This window comes from Chiloscyllium plagiosum, unplaced genomic scaffold (genome assembly GCF_037043375.1).
Source record: "Chiloscyllium plagiosum isolate Xiang-an unplaced genomic scaffold, Cpla_swu_hap1 HiC_scaffold_27, whole genome shotgun sequence".
NCBI lineage: Eukaryota > Metazoa > Chordata > Chondrichthyes > Orectolobiformes > Hemiscylliidae > Chiloscyllium > Chiloscyllium plagiosum.
In genome coordinates, this window is record NW_028270165.1 from 4,589,201 (window position 1) to 4,616,689 (window position 27,489).

The 27,489-nt window shown below is 46.7% G+C and overlaps 2 protein-coding genes across 3 annotated transcripts; one reads left to right on the plus strand and one right to left on the minus strand.

Annotated features, from left to right (window-relative positions):
* Nucleotides 1-6,070: 6,070 nt before the first annotated feature.
* On the minus strand, nt 6,071-20,530 carry LOC148142914 (uncharacterized). 2 transcript variants are annotated; one of them, XM_087973900.1, is made up of 3 exons: nt 20,265-20,530; nt 19,875-20,095; nt 6,071-7,844 (listed from the first exon to the last, which is right to left on the minus strand). In XM_087973900.1, exon 3 carries the CDS (start codon nt 7,493-7,495, stop codon nt 6,581-6,583), a length of 915 nt encoding a protein of 304 aa, XP_087830026.1. In that variant the 5' UTR covers nt 7,496-7,844; nt 19,875-20,095; nt 20,265-20,530; the 3' UTR covers nt 6,071-6,580. The 2 variants fall into 2 exon arrangements, with proteins under 2 accessions (XP_087830026.1, XP_087830025.1); XM_087973899.1 differs by lacking the exons at nt 19,875-20,095; nt 20,265-20,530 and adding an exon at nt 9,127-9,229.
* A 3,599-nt stretch (nt 20,531-24,129) lies between these two features.
* On the plus strand, nt 24,130-25,294 carry LOC148142915 (uncharacterized). Its single transcript, XM_087973905.1, has one exon. It carries the CDS (start codon nt 24,130-24,132, stop codon nt 25,012-25,014), a length of 885 nt encoding a protein of 294 aa, XP_087830031.1. The 3' UTR covers nt 25,015-25,294.
* Nucleotides 25,295-27,489: the final 2,195 nt, after the last annotated feature.

A 27,489-nucleotide genomic window follows, 5' to 3' on the forward strand; every position in this document is an offset into this window, starting at 1 on the left:
AGTCTGTACCAAATTAAGAGCAGCCTTGGTTTACATTTCATTGGCAATTCGACATGTTGACTTTCTATTATCACAATCTCTTTGACATTCTTATATGTATTGAAATCAATCTTCAGATTGTTCACAACAATGACATTACCAGACCGAAAAATCACAGCTTAAAAAACGTTTTGGCATGTGATGAAGTTATTTGGGCAATACCAATAGCAATAGCAAATGAAATATCAAAGAAATACAAAGTTATGAGGAGGGTTACATATCTTGTTTAACCAAATGCAATGACAGTGCAGAGAATTTCAGAAATGCGCAATAAATATTCACAGTGTACCCCTTATTCAACTCATTCAAGAATTTCAAATTGTGTTTGAGGCAATTCGATGGCAAATGGCAACATTTGTTTGTTAATACACTCACCATAAATTGTGAATATGATTTTGATAAAAATAATCTATGTTTAATCCCAAATGGAGCAATTAAGTGCAAAGTTACTTTCAACCATTTAATAAAACACTGCAAATTTTATTTCATATGAAAATACAATCATTTTATAAAATCTTTACAAAGGAAATATATTAAACAAAATAGCTTTCCTGGGTGTCAATATTTACAACAGTTATGCAGCTATTATTTGGCAATCGACCAACTAATTGAAATAATTTCAGAATAAATTAGCTGTTTCATTATTATACATTGAGATATTTTAATTAAAATGTCACGAAGGAAATCTTTAACACAAAGCAAAGTTGGATAAAATACAAAAGTATCTTGCAGAATTCACTTCAAATCATATCTGTTGAATCACAAAAAGATGATGCTCAATGTACCAAATGATGGACAATCACTGGTAATGATGGAAAAACATTGTAAAGAATGTATATATCTCAATTATATCTTAAATGAATATTTACTCTGCCTTGGACAACAACAACTGAAAGTTTTTTTGACAAATTGAAAACTACAATAACAAAGCTTTGGAAAATCCACCACTGAACCAAATCTTGCATAAAAGTGTTTTGCAGGAAATCCTTTAAAGATTTCAGGCTTCTCCAGCTTCAATTAGCTGAAGAAGAAAAAATGCATCTGGTTGGAGACATGAATAGAAAAGAATCAGAGGGCTATGCACCAAATTCTGGCAAATGGGTCACTAGATTAATTTAGGATATTTGGTTGTCTGGACTGAAGGGTTTGCTTCTGTGCTCTACAACTCTATGACTCTATTTCTACATAGTCAGAATCAATTTCACAAAACTAGGATTAGGCCATTCATCCTTTACAGCCTGTCTTGGGCTGTGGCCTAACTACGCATGTTTCAATGCAAGTTTCAGAAAGATTTCAGCACCTCTTTTCAAAAAGTGAACATGCTTTCAAACTTTAACAATGTTTCTGAATATATCAATGTAACTATTCTCAATGTTAAAGATCAGCCATTTCGGAATGTCATTAAAACGTAGAGCTTTTCTAACAATAGGTGTGAATTCTGTGTCCCAATATCGAGTCAGACTGACATTGTTGTTCGAAAAGCTCTGCATTTAAATGACATTCTTGAAGTCATTTTGAAACAAGTTCTGGGATTAACATACCAAAGAACAGAAGCCCATTCTAAAATATGAAAGATTTAATCTAAAATTGTTTAGTGAAGGACATCTCCATGACCGTGGACTCCTTTGGCTATAAATTCTGTGATCATGACCTTACTGTCCACGACCACCTGATGAAAGAGCAGCACTCTGAAATGGAGTGATCAGTAACAATGTCTCATTTGGATCACCCAAGGTTAGAAATGGAAGCATCTCTCTTCAAGGTTACAGTTTGATTTGCCCTTTCAACGTTCTTGAAATTTAAGGTGTTCCATTGTAGTGTTCAATTCTGATCCATTAAAATCAGTTTCCAGTCTCATCGGAGTGCAGAACCAACTCAACTGACGGAACAAACACAACAACTTTTCGGTTTGCTTTTTAGATGTGACATCTTCGCTCCCTCCCTCTCTGGTGACCCAACAGGACTACCAGAGCTGGAAGTACCATTCTCGAAATACGATTGCTGACCTACAATTTTCTTTTGCTGCTAAACATAAGGATTTCAAAGCTGCCAGCCTGATCTCGCACAAAGCACAAAAACAGACTGTTCAACCGTGCCTGCGCAGAGGAGAAATTTCAGGAGGAACAGATCACAAAATAACAACTGTTACCAGTCCCACAACACGTGTTTCCTTATCAAAGTTAAAAATCTCACAACACCAGGTTATAAACCAACAGATTTATTGAAACACTAACGTTTGGAGCACCGCTCTTTTATCAGGTTGATTGTGGAGAATGAGATCATGATCATGGCATTTATAGCCAAAGGGGTCCAGTGTCATGGAGATGTGATATATTAAACAATTTTAGATTAAATCTTTCATCTTTTAGAATGGGTTTCTGCTCTTTGGCATGTTAATTCCAGAACTTGTTTTTAATTACCTTCTCAAGAAAATCATTCAAATGCACAGCTTTTCTAACAATAGGTGTGAATTCTGTCTGGGTCCCAGGGTTGAGTCAGACGGACATGTTTCTTAGAAATGTTGTGCATTTAAATTACATTCTTGAGAAGGTATTGTTTTTAGATTAGGGTGTAGGTTAGGCTGGATTGGCCATGCTAATTTACCCTTATTGTTCAGGATATGCAAGGAAGGGTGGATTAGCTATGAGAAATATGAAGTAAGGGGGTGGGTCTGGGTAGCAATGGTGCTAAATGCCTTCTTAACCATCCAGTCTACCAGTTCTTTGCAGGTTGCATAACTATGTATCTGAACCCTCCCAGGTCTCTGTTTTAACTATACAAGTCCTGTCCTTCCTTGTTTTAGTAAAAATGCAATCCCTTGCTTTTATTCATACCTCTCTCATATACGCACACCCGAACATGCTCACAGGATCAGTCCTCAGCAGAGGCCTCACCTTCATTCCCCTACGCTCTCGGATTAATGAGTTCAACACACGGCGTGACATCGAACAATTCTTCCGCCGCCTTCGCCTCCGCGCCTACTTCTTCAACCAAGACTCTCGCCCACCCTCTGACGACCCCTTCTCACGCCTCCAACACACCCCATCCACCTGGACGCCCGTGCTGGCCTCCTACCTGCCCTCGACCTCTTCATAGCCAACTGCCGCCGCGATATTAACCGCCACCTGAACTCCCCCACCCCTCTCACCCACTCCAACCTCTCACCCTCGGAACGCGCAGCCCTCCACTCCCTCCGTTGCAACCCCAACCTCACTATCAAACCAGCAGACAAGGGAGGCGCAGTAGTAGTTTGGCGCACCGACCTTTACACCGCTGAGGCCCAATGCCAGCTCGCAGACACCTCCTCCTACCGTCCCCTTGACCATGACCCCACCCCCCACCACCAAACCATCATCTCCCAGACCATCCATAACCTCATCACCTCGGGGGATCTCCCATCCACCACCTCCAACCTCAGTCCCACAACCCCGCACCTCCCGCTTCTACCTCCTGCCCAAAATCCACAAACCTGACTGCCCCGACCGACCCATTGTCTCCGCCTGCTCCTGCCCCACCGAACTCCTCTCCGCATACCTTGACACGGTCCTGTCCCCCTTAGTCCAAGAACTCCCCACCTACGTTCGGGACACCACCCATGCCCCCCACCTCCTCCATGATTTTCGCTTCGCCGGTCCCCAACACCTTATCTTCACCATGGACATCCAGTCCCTGTACACCTCCATCCCCCTTCATGAAGGATTCAAAGCCCTCGCTTCTTCCTTTCCCGCTGTACCAACCAGTACCCTTCCACTGACACCCTCCTTCGACTGACTGAACTGGTCTTCACCCTGAACAACTTCTCTTTCCAATCCTCCCACTTCCTCCAAACAAAAGGAGTAGCCATGGGCACCCGCATGGGCCCCAGCTATGCCTGCCTCTTCGTAGGATATGTGGAACAGTCCAACTTCCGCAACTACACTGGCCCCACCCCCCACCTTTTCCTCCGCTACATCGATGACTGTATCGGCGCCGCCTCCTGCTCCCACGAGGAGGTTGAACAGTTCATCCACTTCACCAACACCTTCCACCCCGACCTCAAATTCACCTGGACAGTCTCAGATTCCTCCCTCCCCTTCCTCGACCTTTCTATTTCTATCTCAGGTGACCGACTCAACACGGACATCTACTACAAACCGACCGACTCCCACAGCTACCTGGACTACACCACCTCCCACCCTGCCCCCTGTAAAACACCATCCCATTCTCCCAATTCCTTTGTCTCCGCCGCATCTGCTCCCAGGAGGACCAGTTCCAGAAACGTACAACCCAGATGGCCTCCTTCTTCAAGAACCGCAATCCCCCCCCCCCCCCACCCCGACGTGGTCGACGATGCCCTCCACCACATCTCTTCCACTTCCCGCTCCTCCGCCCTTGAGCCCCGCCCCTCCAACCGCCACCAGGACAGAACCTCACTGGTCCTCACCTACCAACCCACCAATCTCCATGTACAGCGCATCATCTGCCGTCATTTCCGCCACCTCCAAACGGACCCCACCACCAAGAATATATTTCCCTCCGCTCCCCTATCAGCATTCCATAAAGACCACTCCCTCCGTGACTCCCTCGTCAGATCCACACCCCCCCACCAACCCAACCTCCACTCCCGGCACCTTCCCCTGCAACCGCAGGAGGTGCAAGACTTGCGCCCACACCTCCCCCCTCACCTCCCTCCAAGGCCCCAAAGGAAACTTCCATATTCGCCACAGATTCACCTGCACCTCCACACACATCATCTATTGCATCCTCTGCACCCGATGTGGCCTCCTCTATATTGGGGAGACAGGCAGCCTACTTGCGGAGCGTTTCAGAGAACACCTCTGGGACACCCGGACCAACCAACCCAACCACCCTGTGGCTCAACACTTCAACTCCCCCTCCCACTCCACCAAGGATATGCAGGTCTTTGGACTCCTCCATTGCCAGACCATAACAACACGACGGTTGGAGGAAGAGCGCCTCATCTTCCGCCTAGGAACCCTCCAACCACAAGGGATGAACTCGGATTTCACCAGTTTCCTCATTTCCCCTCCCCCCACCTTGTCTCAGTCAAATCCATCGAACTCAGCACCGCCTTCCTAACCGGTAATCTTCTTCCTGACCTCTCCACCCCCACCCCAGTCTAACCTATCACCCTCACCTTGACCTCTTTCCACCTATCGCATTTCCGACGCCCCTCCCCCAAGTCCCTCCTCCCTACCTTTTATCTTAGCCTGCTGGACAAACTTGCCTCATTCCTGAAGAAGGGCTTATGCCCGAAACGTCGATTCTCCTGTTCCCTGGATGCTGCCTGACCTGCTGCGCTTTTCCAGCAGCACATTTTCAGCTCTAACATGCTCACACACTCACAGACTTATACTCCATCACACTCACACTTTACCAAGCATGCACACACTCTTACATGCACTCTCACACAACTCTATGGAGTAAATTTGTATTGGCAGAATTATATTTGCAGATACTTTCAATTTTCCTCACAAAGCACACAATCTACAGGCAGTCAATCCATGTAATATTTTATATATTCCTACTTTAAAAACAGAACTAGTCTGATTCAAGATTGGGATATGACAGACTCGAACCTCACAACTTTAATGTATTGTGTGAACTGAGATGTCACTTTTTAAAAAAAATATAAAACCATAAGTCATCTCAAGAACATGACTTAGATGTTGTTCTTGGATTTACATATTAATGAACCGAAACCTGCAACCCATTCTAAAAGGCATCAGTTGCATGACACTATGAATTTTGCTATAAGATGTGTGTCTTATGATCCTGCTCCACAGCTACCTGTGGAAGGACCGGCACTCCGAAAGCTTGTGCTTCCGAATAAATCTGTTGGACTATAACCTGGTCTTGTGTAATTTTTAACTTTATCCACCCCAGTCCAATACTGGCACCTCCCCATCGTTTCCAGTGAACACAGCCCATACCTCCCAGTGTTGCCAGTACACTTTACAATGCCAATGAAACAACACAGTACCTGCACTCCTGAAAAATTTACAATATCTAATGATACTAGCTACCCATTCACTGCTCCACCTGATACACAACATTGAAAACTTAGTGCAGGAGGCTGAAAGAAATAAGCAGCTTTAAAACAAAAACCTCTTGGAGCTCAAAGCTTTCAATGAGAGTCTGAGCCCGCGGTAAGTTCAGGTAATCTTTATTGTGACCCAACTTTGTTAAAGCTTCAGATCCCTCCAGCAAAAAGGTGTAGAAAAAGTAGCTGCTTTTTAAACAGCTCAAGGTCAAAGCGTGCATACTTCTCACACCCCCCATCCTACCTCACTTTCTTTACTGTTGGTCATCACCAAGTTGTCCTTTGTAATTGGATCCTTGGTACAGCCGTAACCTGGAGGAAGTATTGCCTCACTCAGCAATTTCACCCCACCCTAAAAACGGTTTCATCATCAGATTCTGAACTCCAGATTTCTGACCGAATTCCAATTCCGTCATCTGCCGCGGCTGGATTCAAACTCAGGAGTCCCAGGAACTGGGTTGATAGTCCAGTCCCTAATGGCACTCGGTTGTTGCTCCTTCAATCATCCTGCGATGGCACGTGAACTCGTTGGTGCCTCCGCAGGTGGGAGGAGCGGATGAAGGCCTTCCCACACTCTGTGCAGCCGAAGGGCTTCTCCCCAGTGTGGATCCGCTGGTGGGTCTGGAGATTGGAGGAATCGCTGAACCGCTTCCTGCACTCAGGGCAGCTGAAGGGCCACTCCCCTGTGTGAACCCTCTGGTGTCTCAGCAGGATGGAGGAATTGCTGAAGGCCTTCCCGCACTCTGTGCAGGGGAATGGCCTCTCCCCCATATGGATCCGCCGGTGGGTCAGCAGAGTGGCGGAATTGCTGAAGGCCTTCCTGCACTCGGGGCAGCTGAAGGGCTTCTCCCCAGTGTGGAGACGCTGGTGCTTCCACAAGTTGCTCACCTGACTAAATCTCTTCCCGCAGTTGGGGCAGGTGAACGGCCTCTCCCCTGTGTGGACCCGCTGGTGAGTCAGCAGATGGGAGGAATTGCTGAAGGCCTTCCCACACTCGGGGCAGCTGTAGGGCTTTTCCCCCGTGTGGACCCGCCAGTGGGTCAGCAGGTCAGAGGAATGTCTGAATGCCTTCTTGCACTCGGAGCAAGAAAACGGCCTCTCACCAGTGTGGAGTCGCCTGTGTGTCTGGAGGTTGAAGGAATTGCTGAAGGCTTTCCCGCACTCGGGACACGGGAATGGCCTCTCCCCTGTGTGGACCCGCTGGTGAGTCCGCAGGGCAGAGGCCTGGGTAAAGCCCTTCCCACACTCAGGGCAGCTGAAGGGCCTCTCTCTGGTGTGACTGCGCCGATGAGTTTCCAGGGCAGATGGGACATAGAAGCCTTTCCCACAGTCACCACACTTCCATGGTTTCTCCACAGGGCAGGATTCCTCAGGTTTTTCCATGGCCGAAGCTTCAGCCGCACACAAACGCATGTAGAGCCCCTTCGCACCGTGATTTCATCTTAACAGGCGGTATAGCTGTTACACGCTCCACACTCAGTGCACTGCAACAGTAGGTCTCTCATCCAGTCCCACTGATACTGGAAATGTACTCGAACAGGAACCAAAAAGCTTTGCTCCTTCTCACAGAATCGCAGTCAAAAATCGTTGTGGTCCTGATGGATTGAGTGACCGTGAGACATTGACACCAAAGTGAGGACTGCTGACTCACTGTCAAAAAGCACGGCACTTGAAAATTCACAGCACATCAAGTAGCATCCGAGGAGCAGGAGAGTTGATGTTACAGTTGATTTTGAAACTTCTGACTTCAGATCTTCAAACGCTGTAAAAAGAGAATATAAAAGCCATCACTGTCAGTCCAGGGTAGAAATTCAGAACAAGCGATTCTGCTTTCTGGAGAACATTCTTTTCTTTTATTATTCCACAAAATTGAAAGCGCCATCCCATTCTCTCTCTCCCCCTCTGTTCTCACTCCACTTTAACTAATTCTCCTGAAGGTGCCGATTCAGGATCTTACAAGAGCAGAAAAGCAAAAACGTCAAGACTTATGGGCGGCATGGTGGCACAGTGGTTAGCACTACTGCCTCACAGCGCCAGAGACCCGGGTTCAATTCCCGCCTCAGGCGACTGACTGTGTGGAGTTTGCACGTTCTCCCCGTGTCTGCGTGGGTTTCCTCCGGGTGCTCCGGTTTCCTCCCACAGTCCAAAGATGTGCAGGGTCAGGTGAATTGGCTATGCTAAACTGCCCGTAGTGTTAGGTAAGGGGTAAATGTAGGGGTATGGGTGGGTTGCGCTTCGGCGGGGCGGTGTGGACTTGTTGGGCCGAAGGGCCTGTTTCCACACTGTAAGCAATCTAATCTAATCTAATCTTATCTCTCTGAAACTCCACCTGAAAGTTACTATCTTTCACGTCATTGGCATAATGCTGAGAGTGAGCAGGTCTGATTTGGAAAGCAAAATAAAGTGTGCCAATTCAAGATGAACCTGCAATGCAGCTTCTTGAGGAACAACCTCAAGAAATGGTTAATGTCCCCGGGAAGGGGAGCATAATGAGACACCAAGGTATTAACACCGACACCAGAGAGAGAAACTGAACATACAGACGTGGCAAACGTTAGTGGAAAGCCAGAGTCATATACACACAGAAACAGGCACAGGCACTTCAGTCAAACTCTTCTGTGCTGACCAGATATCCTAAATTAATCTAGTCACATTGGCCAGCACGTGTTCCCTGGCCCTCTGAACCGTTCGTATTGACACACCCGTCCAAATGCCTTTTAAATGCTGTAATTGTCCCAGCCTCCACTACTTTCTCTGGCAGGTCATTCCGTACACACATTCACACCCGCCCAAACCTCGTGAAATAGTTGTCTCATTCGATCTCTTTTAAATCTCCACGGCCCCTCCCCCGCCGCCCTCACCCTAAACCCTCTAGTTCTGGACTCCCCCACCCCAAGGAAAAGACCATGTCTATTTACCCTATCCATGCTCCTTTTGATTTTATAAAAGTCTATAAGGTTACCCCTAAGACTCTGGCGCGGGCTGGGGAAACAGCCCCACCCCATCCTTCTGTCCCTCCTCACCCGGGCAACTAAGACACATACCTGAGTTTGCAGAGTCTGCTCCCTCCCTGGATTCACTCCAGTTGCTACCAGTGAACAGATTTTCTCCCTCTTAGATTGAAGAGTTGCTCAGCGAAAGGGTTTTACTCTGAACCGAGCAGAGCCCACTTCCGCGTTGTGACGTCATCGATGGGTCGAGGCGGCGGAGGGAGACACAGGAAGGGGGGGAGCGAGCAGCGGGGAGGGGGGCGGAGTGACGATCGGGGTCAGGGGCGGAGCGACTGGGTGGAGCGAGAGGCGGGCACAGAGGCGGAGTGCGGCCGGGACAGTGGGAGGAGCAAGTGTCGAGTGACGGCGTGCGAGACGGGGCGTGACGAGACGAAGGGGCGGGGCGAACGGCGGCTCCGCACTGCGCCTGCTCCGGATTGACGGCCAGCACTGCCCTGCACAGTTTGCAAAAATCCTTTCCCTTCAGAGAATCCGCACAATGTAGAAGCAGGTCACCCGGCCCAATGGGACCACAGCGACCCTCCGAAGGGTAACCCACCCACATCCATTCCCCTTCCCCTCCTGCCCGATATTTACCCCCCGAATAGACATCACCTGCACATACCTGGGCACTATGGGTAATTTAACATGGCGAATCCACCCTAATCTGTACATCCCTGGACCATGTGGGGCAATGTAGCATGGCCAATCCACCCTCACCCTTCACAGATTAACTACTCTCCGGGAAAAACAGCTCCTCCTCATCTCTACCTTGAATCTACTCCCCCTAATTTTATGGCCGAGTCTCATCCCCCAGCAAGAACTACTGGACAGGGCAGGGAGCTGGTGGGCGTGGGTCGGGATGGCATGCTCTTCAGAGGGGTTGAATGGCCTACTTACACACTGTAGAGATTGAATGATTTACTGCAGTCGTGTTTGTTCCGGATCACAGCGCGCAGAACCTCCCACCTTCCACCAAATCAAAAGACAAGTTCCACCCTGCCCTCTCGTATGTGTGTTATTTGTCTGCTTAATCGTTTACAGTGAACACGGCCTAAACCCCGCTGCTGTCAGTAAACTTTAAAATGCTCAGGAAACAATGAGGTATTGAAACCGTAAGGTTTCTAATGATAACAGTGACTGATTCACTCCTTCTGATGGACAGCAGTGGAAATACAATGCTGGAGGCTGAAAGAAATGAGCAGTTTAAAACAAGAACCCACCTAACCCTTCACTCAGCTCCCACTCAGCACACTGTACTTACTGCGGTAAACCTTAAAGCACTTCATCCCCACAGTGCAATGAATTCCCACTTTCCACTAAAATTCTGGATGTACTCATTCACTCAGTTGCTGTCCCACAAATTACAGATTTCACTGTAACTTGTTCTGTGCAATGAACCAGAATTGATCAGGGACCTTGAAGTGAAGGAGCCATTGGGAAGTAGTGACCATAATACAATAAGCTTCAATCTGCAATTTGAGAAGGAGAGGGTACATAGAACATAGAACATAGAAGAATACAGCGCAGTACAGGCCCTTTGGCCCTCGATGTTGCGCCGATCCAAGCCCACCTAACCTATACTAACCCACTATCCTCCATATACCTATCCAATGCCCGCTTAAATGCCCATAAAGAGGGAGAGTCCACCACTGCTGCTGGCAGGGCATTCCATGAACTTACGACTCGCTGAGTGAAGAACCTACCCCTAACTTCAGTCCTATATCTACCCCCCCTTAATTTAAAGCTATGCCCCCTTGTAATACCCGACTCCATACGCGGGAAAAGGTTCACACTGTCAACCCTATCTAACCCCCTAATCATCTTGTACACCTCAATCAAGTCACCCCTAAACCTTCTTTTCTCTAATGAAAACAGCCCCAAGTGTCTCAGTCTATCCTCATACGATCTTCCTTCCATACCAGGCAACATCCTGGTAAACCTCCTCTGCACCCGTTCCAGTGCCTCCACATCCTTCCTATAGTATGGCGACCAAAACTGCACACAATATTCCAGATGCGGCCGCACCAGAGTTTTATACAACTGCATCATGACCTCAGGACTCCGGAACTCAATTCCTCTACCAATAAAAGCCAGTACGCCATATGCCTTCCTCACCGCACTATTTACCTGGGTGGCAACTTTCAGAGATCTGTGTACATGGACACCAAGATCCCTCTGCTCATCCACACTACCAAGTATCCGACCATTAGCCCAGTACCCCATCTTTTTGTTATTCTTCCCAAAGTGAATCACCTCACATTTAGCTACATTGAATTCCATTTGCCACCTTTCTGCCCAGCTCTGCAGCTTCTCTATATCCTGCTGTAACCTGCCACATCCTTCCTCACTGTCAACAACTCCTCCGACTTTCGTATCATCCGCAAACTTGCTCACCCAACCTTCTAACCCCTCTTCCAGGTCATTTATAAAAATGACAAACAGCAATGGTCCCAAAACAGATCCTTGCGGAACACCGCTAGTGACGGCACTCCATGAAGAAACTTTGCCATCAACTACTACCCTCTGTCTTCTTCCATCCAGCCAATTCCTAATCCAAACCTCCAACTCACCCTCAATGCCATATCTCCGTATTTTCTGCAGTAGCCTACCATGGGGAACCTTATCAAACGCCTTACTAAAATCCATATATACCACATCTACCGCTTTCCCCTCATCAACCTCCTTCGTCACCTTTTCAAAGAATTCAATAAGGTTTGTGAGGCACGACCTGCCCTTCACAAAACCATGCTGACTATCCTTGATCACATTATTCCGACCCAGATGTGCATAAATCCTATCCCTTACAATTCTCTCTAAGACTTTGCCCACAACAGAAGTGAGACTCACCGGCCTATAGTTACTAGGGTTATCCCTACTCCCCTTTTTGAACAAGGGAACCACATTTGCTATCCTCCAGTCTTCTGGCACTACTCCTGTAGACAAAGAGGACATAAAAATCAAGGCCAATGGCTCTGCAATCTCCTCCCTTGCTTCCCAGAGAATCCTAGGATAAATGCCATCAGGCCCAGGGGACTTATCTATTTTCACCTTTTCCAGGATTTCCAACACCTCTTCTCTACATACCTCAAAGCCATCCATTCTACTTATTTGTGACTCAGTATTCACATCGACGACAATGCCCTGTTCCTGAGTAAATACTGAAGAAAAGTATTCATTCAGTGTCTCCCCAATCTCTTCCGCCTCCACACGCAACTTCCCACTACTATCCTTGACTGGACCTATTCCTACCCTAGTCATTCTTTTATTCCTAACATACCTATAGAAAGCCTTAGGGTTTTCCCTAATCCTACCGACTAAGGACCTTTCATGTCCCCTCCTTGCTGCTCTTAGCTCTCTCTTCAGGTCCTTCCTGGCTACCCTATAACTCTCAATCGTCCCAATTGAACCTTCACGTCTCATCTTGAGATAGGCCGCCCTCTTCCATTTAACAAGGGATTCCAATTCCTTATTAAACCACGGCTCCCTCGCACGACCCTTTCCTCCCTGCCTGACAGGTACATAATTATCAAGGACACTCAGTAGTTGCTCCTTGAACAAGCTCCACATATCATTTACACTCTTGCCTTGGAGTCTACTTTTCCAAGCCACACATCCTAAGTCATGCCTCACCGCATCATAATTTCCCTGACCCCAGCTATAACTCTTGCCCTGTAGTACACACTTATCCCTCTCCATCACGAGAGTAAAAATCACCGAATTATGGTCACTTTCCCCAAAGTGCTCACCTACCTCTAATTCTAACACCTGGCCTGGTTCGTTACCCAGAACCAAATCCAGTATGGCCTCACCTCTTGTTGGCCTGTCGACATATTGTGTCAGGAAACTCTCCTGCACACATTGAACAAACACTGACCCATCTAACGAACTTGAGCTATAGCTTTCACAAACACTGACCCATCTAACGAACTTGAGCTATAGCTTTCAATCGGAAGTGACAATATTTCTGTTGAATAAAGGGAACTATGGAGCTATAAGGGAGGAGCTGGCCAAAGTTCAATGGTGAAATACCTTAGCAGGGATGACAGTGGAGGAACAATGGCAGATATTTCTGTGTATAATGCAGAAGATGCAGGATCAGTTCATTCCAAAAAGGAAGACAGATCCTAGGAGGAGGCATAGGTGGTCATGTCTGACGAGGGAAGTTAAGAAACATATAAAGTTAAAAGAGAAAAAGTATAACATAGCAAAGATAAGTGGGAAAATGGAGGACTGGGAAGCTTTTAAAGAACAACAGAGGAGAACGAAGAAGGAAATACACAGAGAAAAAATGAGGTACGAAGGTAAACTTGCCAAAAACATAAAGGAGGATAGTAAAAGCTTTTTTAGATAAGTGAAAGGCAAAAAAATGGTTAAGACTAAAATTGGGCCCTTGAAGACAGAAACAGGGGAATATATTACGGGGAACAAAAAAATGGCAGAAGAATTGAATTGGTACTTCAGATCTGTGTTCACTGGGGAAGACACAAGCAGTCTCCCTGAGGTAACAGTGGCTGAAGGACCTGAACTTAAGGGAATTTATATTTGCCATAATTTGGTGTTGGAGAGACTGTTAGGTCTGAAGATTGATAAGTCCCCGGGGCCTGATGGTCTACATCCCAGGGTACTGAAGGAGGTGGCTCGAGAAATCGTGGATGCGTTGGTGATTATTTTCCAGAGTTCGATAGATTCGGGATCAGTTCCTGCAGATTGGAGGGTGGCTAATGTTGTACCACTTTTTAAGAAAGGTGGGAGAGAGAAAGCAGTAAATTATAGACCAGTTAGTCTGACCTCAGTGGTGGAAAAGATGCTGGAGTCTATTATAAAGGATGAAATTACAACACATCTGGATAGTAGTAACAGGATAGGTCAGAGTCAGCATGGATTTATGAAGGGGAAATCATGCTTGACTAATCTTCTGGAATTTTTTGAGGATGTAACTCTGAAGATGGACGAGGGAGATCCAGTAGATGTAGTGTACCTGGACTTTCAAAAAGCTTTTGATAAAGTCCTACATAGGAGGTTAATGAGAAAAATTAGGGAGCATGGTATTGGGGGCAAAGTACTAACTTGGATTGAAAGTTGGTTGGCTGATAGGAAACAAAGAGTAGTGATAAACGGCTCCATTTTGGAATGGCAGGTAGTGACCAGTGGGGTACCGCAGGGATCAGTGCTGGGACCGCAGCTTTTTACAATATATATTAATGATATAGAAGATGGTATTAGTAATAACATTAGCAAATTTGTTGATGATACTAAGCTGGGTGGCAGGGTGAAATGTGAGGAGGATGTTAGGAGATTACAGGTGACCTGAACAGGTGAGGTGAGTGGTCAGATGCATGGCAGATGCAGTTTAATGTGGATAAATATATGGTTATCCACTTTGGTGGCAAGAACAGGAAGGCATATTACTACTTAAATGGAATCAATTTAGGTAAAGGGACAGTACAAAGAGATCTGGGTGTTCTTGTACACCAGTCAATGAAGGTAAGCATGCAGGTACAGCAGGTAGTGAAGAAGGCTAATAGCATGCAGGACTTCATAACAAGAGGGATTGAGTATAGAAGCAAAGAGGTTCTTCTGCAGCTGTACAGGGCCCTGGTGAGACCATACCTGGAGTATTGTGTGCAGTTCTGGTCTCCAAATTTGAGGACAGACATTCGGGCTATTGAGGGAGTGCTGCGTAGGTTCACGAGGTCAATTCCTGGAATGGCGGGACTACCTTACGCTGAAAGACTGGAGCGACTGGGTTTGTATACCCTTGAGTTTAGAAGACTGAGAGGGGACCTGATTGAGACATATAAGATTATTAAAGGATTGGACACTCTGGAGGCAGGAAACATGTTTCCGCTGATGGGTGAGTGCCGAACCAGAGGACACAGCTTAAAAATACGGGGTAGACCATTTAGGACAGAGATGAGGAGAAACTTCTTCACCCAGAGAGTGGTGGCTGTGTGGAATGCTCTGCCCCAGAGGGCAGTGGAGGCCCAGTCTCTGGATTCATTTAAGAAAGAGTTGGATAGAGCTCTCAAGGATAGTGGAATCAAGGGTTATGGAGATAAGGCAGGAACAGGATACTGATTAAAGATGATCAGCCATGATCATATTGAATGGTGGTGCAGGCTCGAAGGGCAGAATGGCCTACTCCTGCACCTATTGCCTATTGCTCCCAGTAAGGGCAAAACATCTTTGAAAGCTGCTCTGAAAGTGCTCTGACTCTTCTGCTTTCAACAAAGCTGATTAGAGTTATAAAGCATGGAAACAGACCCTTCGGCCTAGCTTGTCATGCCAACCAAATATCCTAAATTAACCTAGTCGCATTTGGCCCATATCCCTCTAAATCCTTCCTATTCATGTACCTATCCAGATGCCTTTTAAATGTTAAATGTCATTATCTGGTAGTTTGTTACACACATGCACCATCCTCTGCATGAAAACCTTGCCGGTCACGTCCCTTTTAAATCATTCCCCTCTCACCTCAAACATATGCCCTCTAGATTTGGACTCCCCTACCCTGGGAAAAAGTGCTTGGGTATTTACCCTATCCATGCCCCTCATAAACATCTATAAGATCACGCCATAGCCTCCAATTCTCCAGGGAAAATATCCCTGGCCACTTCAGCCTCTCACTGTAGGTCACAAGCATGGCAACAGCCTTGTAAATCTTCTCCAACCACTTCCAAAGTTTCACAACCTCTTTCCTATAGCAGGGAGACCAGAACTGAACACAGTATTCCAAAAGTGGCCTAAACAATGTCTTATACAGTTGCAAAATGCAACACCTCTCATTTCTCTAAATTATCTCCATCTGCCACTCCTTGGCCCATTGGCCCACCTGAACAATTCTAATTTATAATGAACTCTCTTTCCTCTCTTATTCCCTAGAAGCTGAAAATCTCCATCCCACATACTCTCTTTCCATTTGCCGAACCTAATCCCTGTTGTACCTCATCCTGAAGGTTCTGCTTCATGCTGACTAACAGGCCCACACTCAGGAGAGATCTAATTGAAACACACAGAATACTGAATGGCCTGGACACAGCGGACGTTGGGAAGATGTTTCCGTTAGTAGGAGAGACTCCGACCCGAGGACACAGCCTCAGAGGAAAGAGAAGGCCTTTTAGAACATAGATAAACATCAACCTCTTCAGCCAGATAGTGATGAATCTATGGAATTAATTGCCACAGAAGGTTGCAGAGCCTAGGTCACTGAGTATATTTAAGACTGAGACACATGTTCTTGAGTACCAAGGGATCGAGGGTTATGGAGAGAAAGCAAGACAATGGGATTGAGAAACCTATGAGTCACAATTGAATGGTATGAGCAGACTTGATGGGCTGAATGGCCTACTTTCTGCTCCTATGTCTTATAGTCTTTTGCTGTCCTGGACACAGTAAGAGAACTGGGAACAGAAGTCAGCCATTTGGTCTTTGGAGCCTGCACCAGCATTGAACAGATCATAACTGGATATGAATCTAACTACATCTAAGTGGATAGGCTGGGACTTTTTCACTGGAGCACAGCAGGTTGCGAGGTGACCATATAGAGGTTTATAAAATCATGAAAGATATAGATGAAGTGAACGGCGGGTCTTCTTTCTCTGGGGTGGTTTCAAGATTGGGAGCAAAATTTGACGGTGAGTGGAGAAAGATTTTAAAAAGACATGAGGGGCACCAGTTTTTAAAAAAAAACACAGAGTGTGGTTTGTGTATGGAATAGATGTCCAGAGGAAGGATGCAGGAAATGTAACAACGTTTCAAAGAAATTTGGACAAGTACATGAATAGGAAATGTTTGGAGGGATATGGGCCAAACACAGGCAGCTGGGACTAATTTAGTTTGAGAACATCGTCAGCATGGACTAGTTGGACTGAAACTGTTCTAAAACCATTTCCTTGCCTTCCCCCATAAACATCCACTTCTTTGTTGTTCAAAAATCAGACGAACTCAGCCTTGAATACATTCAATGACACCCTAACTGCAGGAAGAAATCCCCACTTCTGAACTCAATTCCTCTTGTTAACAAACCACTTGCCTTGCTGATTGCTTGCTGCACCTGTCTGACAACTGGTACTGACTGGTGTGGAATGATGCTGAGCCCCCTTTGTACATTCACACATCATTCCTGATGAAGGGCTCATGCCCAAAATGTCAACTCTCCTACTCCTTGGATGCTGTCTGACCTGCTGTGCTTTTCCAGTGCCACACTTTTCGACTCTGATCTCCAGCATCTGCAGTCCTCACTTGCTCCACATCCCAATACATCACCATTTAAACAATACACCTCCTTTCTGCTTTTGTTTTCACAGCAGAGGCTATAATTTTACATTGTGGTACTGCATTTGCCATGTGTTTGCCAATTGTGAACTTCTCTACATCGGGGAGACTTGGGGAACAGTTCACCGAGCATCGTACCTGGGCCCGCAGAGGCTGACCGGACCTCCCAGTCACCAGCCATTTTAATTCCCCTTCCCACTCCCTTTTTGACATAACTATCTTTGGCCTCCTCCCTTTCCACAATGAATCAAACTGCAAATTGGAGGAACAACATCCCATCTTCCGCCCGGGCTGCGTAGAGTTGGGAGGACTCAACATTGGGGAACTCAATTTCAAATAAGCTCCCAATCTTTCTAGCTCCTCCTCCTCCCTGCCACCTTCCTCTCATTGATGGGGGCTCTAGGGTGGGGCTTGGAAGAACAGAAAGAGAATGGACGGAGGCTGGGGAGAATAGAGAGAGAATGGACGGGGGCTGGGTGGAGCTGTGGAGAACAGAGAGAGAGAGAATGGACAGGGTAGCAGAGGGTGAGGGAGAGGAGAAGGACTTGGGGGGGAGAGAAAGGCCTGCGGGGCTGAGCGTGGGGGACCCAGAGAATGGGGGGGAAGGGTCTGAGAGGGAGAATGTGGGAGTAGAGTGTTGGGGGGGGGGGCAGAAGAGAGAATGGTGTGGGGTGCAGAATGTGAGGGGAGACAGAGAATGGACGGGGACAGAGGGTGGGTGGAGAGAGAGAATGAGTGGCAAGGAGAGGGTGGGGGCAGTGGAAGAATGGGCAGCAGAGAATTGGTGGAGAGAGAGAATAGACAGGGAACAGAGAGATGGAGAGTGGAGGGTGGGGGGAGAGAGGGAGGATGGATGGGTGGGCAGAGGGTGGGGAGAGGGAAATGGACATGGGGCACTGTGGGTGGCAAGGTGGGAATGGACAGGAGGCGCTGTGGATGGACAGGGGATGCTGAGGGTGGTGGGGAACAGAGAAGAGGTGCTGTGGGTAGCAAGAAAAGAATAAGTGACCTCAAGGACAATTTTTTTTATGCAGAGGGTGGTGTGTGTGTGTGTGTGGAACAAGCTGCCAGGGAAGTGGTGGAGATGGGTACAATTACAATATTTAAAAGGCATCTGGGAGGGATATGGGCCAAAGGCTGGAACTTGGGACTGGATCAGCTTGGGACATCTGGTCAGCATGGATGAGTTGAACAAAAGGATCAGTTTCCGTGCAGTGTGTCTCCAGATGTCTATAACTCTGTGATTGAAACCAGACCTTTTTACTGATAATCTTCCTGCTTGACTTTTGTAGCGCACCCAGTTTCAGGAGATTTGTGGTGGGTACAAGTGGCACATGTCTCCTATCATGGGAATTCTGGAAAATATAAAGGGGCTGTTAAAAGTACTTCAACTTTGGGAACACTGGGTCTTGTGGAAGCAGGGCATTTGACAAACCTTTTCAGAGAAATTTTCTCCAACTGGTGGACTATAGACAGTTTTCCCACGGAATATTACACAGATATTAAGAATGTTACCTTCTGTAAAACATTTTCCTGAAAAATGCAGAAGAATTCAACTTGCTAACGTGAAACAAATGTTGGAGAGAAAGGAAACTACCAAGATCAAAAGGCTGATGAATGTCAACATTTATCAGATTGTTTCGAGAACAGAAAAACCTGCACTGGAGACACCCTGAAGAGGGTTGTCTCATACCTATTCCTTCAATTAGTTTATATGTCTTAATTGTTAAGTCATACCTAGCACATGGAAAGATGGCTATGAATTGTGGAGGTCAGTCATCTCGACTTCAGGACAACTCTGCAGGAGTTCATAGGCCGAACCATCTTCATCAATGACCTTCCTCCATCATAAGTTCAGAAGTGGAGATGTCGCAATAATTGCAGCTGTTCAGCACTATATACAACTCCCCACAAACTGAAGCAGTTCAGTTTGAAATGCTACAAGATCTTAACCATATCGAATGGGCTGATGAGTGGCAAGTAACATGAATGCCATGCAAATGTCACAGAATGACTCATCCTCAAAAGAGATAATCTGACCACTGACCTGTGATATCAACAATGTTACTGTCACTAAATACCCCACGATCAACATCCTTGGGGTTTACCATTGAACAGAAACTCAACTAGATGAACCATATATACACAGTGGCTACAAAAGCAGGTCAGAGGCCAGAAATACTGTAGTGAGTAACTCACCTCCTGACTCTCCAAAACCTGTTCCAACTTCTACATGCCACAAGTCAGCAGTGTAATGGAATACTCCCCACTAGCTTGGATGGGGTTGCAGCTTCAACTGTATTTGAAACGCTTCATACCATCCAGGTCAATGTTGCCTGCTTGATTGGTACCATATCCACTGTTCAGAAGCAGTAGTGTGTAGTACCTACAAGATGCACTGCAAAGATTTACCAAAGCACCTTACAAATTGCCTTTCAAACTAACAACCACTTCCATCTGGAAGGACCAGGAAAACAGATACCTGGGAACACAACCTCTTGCAAGTACCCCTCCAAGCCACTCACCATCTTCACTTGGAAATGTTTCTTCAGTGTCACTGGTCCAAATCCTGGAATTCCTTCCCTCAAGATGCTGTGGGTCACCGTACAGGGTTTGGACTGCAACGGTTCAAGAAGGCAGCTCACCACCACATTCTCAAGGAGAACCAAATGCTGGCCAACCAGTGACGCCCATGTACCAGAAGTAGATTTTAATAAATTATTGAAGCAGTGTTGGAATCTGCAAACTAAAGAAAATCAACGTTAAGAAGGGTCAGATGGAGAGCATTGATTCGATGCTTATTTTAGAGCAGATAAAAAGCGATTATACTGACACTGAATTGGAACTAGAGTTTAGAGTTAAACACCTGTAGTGTTCCACTCAATGTATAAATCTAAAATCGATGAATGATTTACCCCTGACGTGTACTTCATTAAGGAGGAGAAAGTGAGGACTGCAGATGCTGGAGATCAGAGCTGAAAATGTGTTGCTGGAAAAGCGCAGCAGGTCAGGCAGCATCGAAGGAGCAGGAGAATCGACGTTTCGGGTATGAGCCCTTCTTCATTAACTTCATTAACACGTGAATAGGACAGTTAAGAAGGCATATGGGATACTGGATTTCATGACATTAATGGCGCCTTCAGTTCCCACGATCCCATGCGATCGAGAAACCTCCCTATAGGGCCCTCGCTGTGCGCATGCGTGCGGTGAGGCAAAGTTACTGAGTGTGGGAGAGGAATGGCGCCGGCGGCTGAAGGAACAAGAACAGGAGCCGCTGGAAAAGCTGAGCAGGTCCGGCAGCGCCTGTCCAGAGAAATCGAGGAGGCATTTCGGGTCCGGTGATCCTTCTTCAGAACAGGACCAGGTTTCAGAAACATCCCGGGGAGAGGAGACAGTGAGACAGGGTAGGATTGGGAACCGCGGGAGGAGGGAGACTGGGGAGTTTATAAACTCCGAGGGGGAGGCCGTAGGCCGTGAATAAAACCTCCTCAGGCCCACTTCACCACCGAAGGAGCTCTCGTGTTGCCCGGGTAACAGGGCGCCATCATTGTAAGGATAAGGCGCATGTTGACTTGGGGCGGGGAGCGCGGGCGGCCATCTTGGTGAGGGCACCATCTGCTGTCATTTCCGGGAGAGAAGTGACAGTTGGTGTCATTCAACTAGAATTTCCTCATTTCACTCTGAGAGACCTGGCCCTGAGCTTGGTCTGTGTGGCCTTAAAACAGGAAAAAGGGAGTGGGAGGGAGAGAGACATCTAGAATGACACGAAGGCGGACTGTGAATTTGAGGTGAATGAATCTGATCATTTGTGGAGCTGGAACAGAAACTGGGTACTTCCAAGATCGCAGTGACCAGGAGAGTATTGATGTGTTGATGTTATTTTCAGTTTGTAGACAGGAGAAAAGAGAACGCCAGGAGTGGAGGAAAGACATGATGAAGATGGATTTGAAATTCAATGCAGGAGGAGGGATAACTTGAGCCAGCACCCAGCCCATATCCCTCTGAACCCTTCCTGTTCACATACCCATCCAGATGCCTTTTAAATGTTGCAATTGCACGAGCCTCCTCCACTTCCTCCAGCAGCTCATTCCATACACTTACCACTCTCTGCATGAAAAATTGCCGCTTACATCTCCTTTAAATCTTTCCCCTCTCACCCTAAACCTATGTTCTAGAGTTATCAACTACCCCAATCCAGCAAGAAGACTTTGTCTATTTATTCTATCCGTGCATCTCATCATTTTATAAACCTTTATAAGGTCACCCCTCAGCGTCCGACTCTCCACGGAAAACCGCCAGCATGTTTAACTTCTCCCTATAGCTCAAATCTCTCAACCCTGGCATCATCTTTGTAAATCTTTTCTGAATCCTTTCAAGGTTCATACATCCTTCTGATAGGAAGGAGACCAGAATTGCATACAGTATTCCAAAAGTGACCTAACCAATGTCCTGTACAGCTGCAACATGACCTCCCAACTCCTGTACTCAATACTCTGACCGATGAAGGAAAGCATACCAAACACCTTCTTCACTATCCTATCTATCTATGACTCTACTTTCAAGGAGCGATGAACCTGCACTCCAAGGTCACTTTGTTCAGTAACACTCCATAGGACCTTACCATTAAACAGTTCTGCTAAGATCAGCCCAAGATTTTCCAATTGCATGACCTCAGACCATAGTTTGGGGTGTGGGTTACCAGCACAGGGATTTGTAAACTTTTAATCCCATCAGTTTCCCCAACACCACTTCCCCACAACTGCTCATTTCCTTCAGTTCTGCTCTCATTGGACCATGTGTTCCCCAACATGGGATGTTACCTGTGTTTTGATAGAAGCAACATATGTGGTTAATTGGTCTGCCATCTCTTTGTTCCACATGAGAACTTTGCCTGTTCTCATTGTTATTGTTTTCTCTAATTTTATTTTCCTCTTCACATACCCCATTTTCCCCTTTTGACCAATCCTTTTGTTGAAACCTGAACTGCTCCCAGTCTTCAGATCTGCTACTTTATTTTGAGCCAATTTGTACGCCACTCCTTTGGATCTAGTCCTATCCATCGTGTCCCTTGTTAGCCGTGGCTGTGTCACCTTCTGTGTTTTATTTTTTCAGACAGAAATGGACAACTGTTGCAGTTCCTCCAGGTGCTCTTTAAATGTTTGTCATTTCTTTCAAAAATGTTCCTTCATTTGTTGTGGCCTGTTTGTGCCGCTGCCATTGTAATTTCCTTGCTTTAGATTTAAGTCCCCAGTCTCAGAATCACTCTGTTCCTCTCCATTTTAATGGAAAGTTCTCTCACTCAGTTCTTCACTCTTCCGCAAGAGGCCTCTTACAGCTACATTGCCAATTATTCCCTTCTCATGAAGAAATTAATATTTTGGAATTAAATTGCCATTGTTCAGCAGAACCATAGCCACTTTTGGAATGTTGTGTGCAGTTCTGGTCTCCCTCCTATCAGAAGGATGTTGTGAAACTTGAAAGGGTTCAGAAAAGATTTACAAGGATGTTGCCAGGGTTGGAGGGTTTGAGTGATAGGGAGAGGCCAAACAGACTGGGGCTGTTTCCCCTTGCGCGCTGGAGGCTGAAGTTGATAAAATCATGAGGGGCATGGATGGGGTAAACAGTCAAGGTCTTTTCCTTGAGATGGGATACTCCAGAATGTAAGGGTAATAGGTTCATGGTGGGCAGGTGGGGTGGGGAAGGGAAGGTTTAAAAGGGACGTAAGGGGCAACGTTTTCATTCAGAGGGCGGTGTGTGTAAGGAATGAGCTGCCAGAGGAAATGGTGGAGGCTGGTGCAATCACAACATTGAAAAGGTATCCGGATGGGTATATGAATAGGAAGGGGTTAAAGGAAAATGGGCCAAGTGCTGGCAAACGGGCCTAGATTGTTTCTGGATACCTGATCGGCATGTTAACTTTCTCTCTGGTGTCGGTGTCAATACCTTGATGTCTCCTTTTCTCCCCCTTCCTGGGGATGTTAACCATTTCATGTCTCATTATTCGTCAAGAAGCTGCATTGCAGGTTCACCCTGAATTGACACAGTATTTGTTTCCCAAAATCAGACCTGTTCAGTCTCAGCAGTATTCCAATATTGGGAAAGATATCAACTTTCAGGTGGAGTTATCCAAAATTCAGAGAGATGTCAGACTTGACATTTTTGCTTTTCTGCCCCTGTAAGATCCTGAATCAGCACCTTCAGGAGAATTAGCGCAGAGTGAGAACAGAGGGGGGGAGAGAGAGAGAGAGAGAGAGTGGGATGATGCTTTCAATTTTGTGGAGTAACAAAAGAAAAAAACGTTTTGCAGAAAGTAGAGTTGCTTGTTCTGAATTTCTACTCTGCACTGACAGTGATGATTTTTGTAATCTCTTTTTACAGATTATTTGAAGATCTGAATTTGGAAGTTTCAAAATCAACAGATGAAGGGCTTATGCTTGAAACATCGACTCTCCTGCTCCTCGGATGCTGCCTGACCTGCTGCGCTTTTCCAGCGCCGCACTTTTCGACACTGAGTGTCCAGTGTCTGCAGTCCTCACTTTGATGTCAATGTCGGACAGTCACTCAATCCATTGGGAACGCAACAATTTTCAACTGTGATTCTGTGAGAAGGAGCAAAGCTTTTTGGTTCCTGTTTCTGTATGTTTTCAGAATCAGTGGGACTGGATGAGAGACCGTACTGTTGCAGTGCACTGAGTGTGGAGCCAGAAATAGTTATACAGCCTGGAAAGAGGGATTCATGGCAGGGAGGGGCTCTACACATTTTTGTGCGTAGTTTTGGCCATGGAAAAACCTGAGGGATCCCACCCTGTAGAGAAACCATGTAAGTGTGGTGACTGTGGGAAAAGTTTCCATTTCCCATCTGCCCTGGAGACTCATTGGCGCACTCACACCGGGGAGAGGCCGTTCCCCTGCACAGAGTGCGGTCAGGCCTTCAGCAATTCCTCTGACCTGCTGAAGCACCAACGAGTCCACACGGGGGAGAGACCCTTCAGCTGTCCCGAATGCAGGAAGGGCTTTACCCAGGCCTCCAGTCTGCTGACCCACCGGCAGGTCCACACCGGGGAGAGGCCGTTCCTTTGCACCGAGTGCAGGAAGGCCTTCAGCAATTCCTCAGCCCTGCTGAGGCATCAGCGGGGCCACACTGGGGAGAGGCCCTTCAGCTGCCCTGAGTGTGGGAAGGTATTTAGCAATTCCTCCGCCCTGCTGAGGCACCAGCGGGTCCACACGGGGGAGAGGCCCTATAGCTGCCCCGAGTGCGGGAAGGCCTTCAGTAATTCCTCCGACAGACTGAAGCACCAGCGGGTCCACACAGGGGAGAGACCCTTCAGCTGCCCCAAATGCGGGAAGGGCTTTACCCATGCCTCCACCTTGCTGACCCACCGGCGGGTCCACACCGGGGAGAGGCCCTTCACTTGCCCCGAGTGCGGGAAAGCCTTCAGCAATTCATCCGACAGACTGAAGCACCAGCGGGTCCACACTGGGGAGAGACCCTTCAGTTGCCCTGAGTGTGGGAAGGGCTTTACACAGGCCTCCACCCTGCTGGCCCACCAGCGGGTCCACACTGGGGAGTGGCCATTCACCTGCTCTCAGTGTGGGAAGGGATTCACCCGCTCTTCCCACCTGCAGAGGCACCAGCGAGTTCACGTGCCATGGCAGGGGGATTGAAGGAGCAATGGCAGAGTCCCATTATCGACTGGACCCCTGGGTTTGAATCCCGTCGTGGCAGATGGCGGAATTGGAATTCGGTCAGAAGTCTGGAGTTCGGAATCTAACGATGAAACCATTTTTGGGGGCGGGGGCGTGAGATCCCCCATCTGAATCACTCATGTCCTTTTTAGGAAAGGAAACTGCCTTTGCAGGAAAGGATTCACTCAGTTGTCCCAGCTGCATCCTTTACCCGGGTGGTCTACATGTGACTCCAGACCCAGAGCAGTGTGGTTGACTCCCCCACCAGCAGAAATGAACAGGGAGAAACTCACTTGGATACAGGGTCTGGGTTGAAATTGCTGAGTGAGGCAATACTTCCTACGGGTTAAGGCTGTACCAAGGATTCAATTACAAAGGGACAACTTGGTGCTGACTAATAGGAAAGAAAGTGGGGGGTGGGGAGACTGTGTACTCTTTGACCATGAACTGTTTTTTAAAAAAAAGCTACTTTTTCTACACCTTTTTGCTGGGGGAATCTGAAGCTGTAGTAAAGTTGGGTCTTGATAAAGGTTACCTGAACTTACTGCTGGGCTCAGACTCTCATTGAAAGCTTTGAGGTCCAAGAGGTTTTTTGTTTTAAAGCTGCTCATTTCTTCCAGCCTCCTGCACTAAGTTTCTAATGTCGTGTATCAGATGGAGCAGTGAATGAGTAGCTAGTAATATTAGAAATTGTAAATTTTTAAGGAGTACAGGTACTGCATCGTTTCATCAGCATTGTAAAGTTTACTGGCAGCACCGGGAGGGGTGGGCTGCCTTCACGAGAAATGATGTGGAGGAGCCAGAGATGGACTGGGTTGGATCAAGTTAAAAAATCACACATCAGGTTATAGTGGTTTATTTGGAACCACTAGCTTTCGGAGCGTTGCTCCTTCATTAGGAAGCTGTGGAGCAGGATCATAAGACAGAATTTATAGCAAAAGATCACAGTATAGTGCAACTGATCGGATATATTGAACAAACCTAGATTGTTGTGAAGTCTTTTGTCTTTTAGAATAGGTTGCAAGTTTTAGTTCATTAATGTGTAAATCCCAGAAAGTCTTTGAAGTCAGATTCTCGAGATGACTTAAGGTTTTATATAAATAGGTTTCATCTCAGTTCAGATAATAATGAAATGTGTGAGGTTTGAGTCTGTCTGTATCCCAATCTTGAATCAGACTGGTTCTATTTCCAAAGTAGGAATTTACAAATATTACATGTATCAACTGCCTGCAGGTTGTGTGCTTTTTGATCAAAATTGAATATATCTGCAAATGCAAATTCACCCCATAGACCTGTGCATGCATGAGAGAGTGTGTGTGCATGAGAGCGCGTGTGTCTGTTTGCGTGTGTGCATGCTTGAAGCGTGAGTGTGATGGAGGAGAAGCCTGTGAGAGGGTGTGAGTGTCTCAGAGAGAGCATGTGTATGAGAGAGGTATGAATAAAAGCGAGGGGTTTCATTTTGCTAAAACAAGGAAGGGCAGGGTTTGTATAGTTAATGATAGGGCCCTGGGTTGCGTTGTAGAACAGAGACATGGTGGGTTTCAGGTACATTGTTCTATGAAAGTTGCATCATTGGTAGACAGGGTGGTTAAGAGGCGTTCAGTACACTTGCCTTCATTGTTCACAGCGTTGTGTATCGGAGTTGGGACATCATGTTGGTTAGACCACTTTCAGAGTACTGAGTACAGTTTTTTTTGCCCTGTTATAGCATGTCGGAGAAATTTGCCCAATAAGTTAGAGATCACAAAGTGAAATTGACAAACACTTTATTACAAGCAATGTCACTGGAAGAGAAACTGACTAGGCTGACACAGAATTGACAGTCTGTACAGGTAGATCAAAATTTCTCTTCTAAGAGCTGAGGATGAGACCAGTTTTTATAATAATGCTGTACGATAAGGCTGATTAAGAAATGGGGAATATACAATGTATCTGGAAATGGAGTAATCTAGTTACAAGGATGCTAATTGGAAACAGTTATCGGATGAATGTCCTGTTCCTTCACACAGCGTAACATCCTGACTATCGATGGTTCCATTCCTCTTCACAGGTAGGTGTTAACTTCTCCTCTGAAGTGGTAAGGTGCTTCCATTTCTTGTTCTGGAAGCAAGTCCTTGCTGGTGCCTCTCTGTCTGACCTGCTCTTTGTGTGGCTTTGGTATTGTTGGGTTGTGAAACTGTCCTTGGGGCTTTGAGATACCTGTGGTGCTCTGTCATTGTAGTGAGGTTGAAGTGCATTCCTTTGTCCGTGTGTGCTGTCTGGTTTGGCTTGCGAGCCTGCATGGGCATTCTGGGTGTTTTAGGTACAGTTTGGCCAATTTTGCTTTTGTGGGCCTATTGTGGGTTGGCAGAGTGGCAGATCTTTTTCCACAATTTCCCCCCCTTTTCTTTTTGTTTTGCTCAGGGGAGGGACGAGAAGGGGCAATGAAGCCGGAGCCAGGGGGATTGTCGGGTG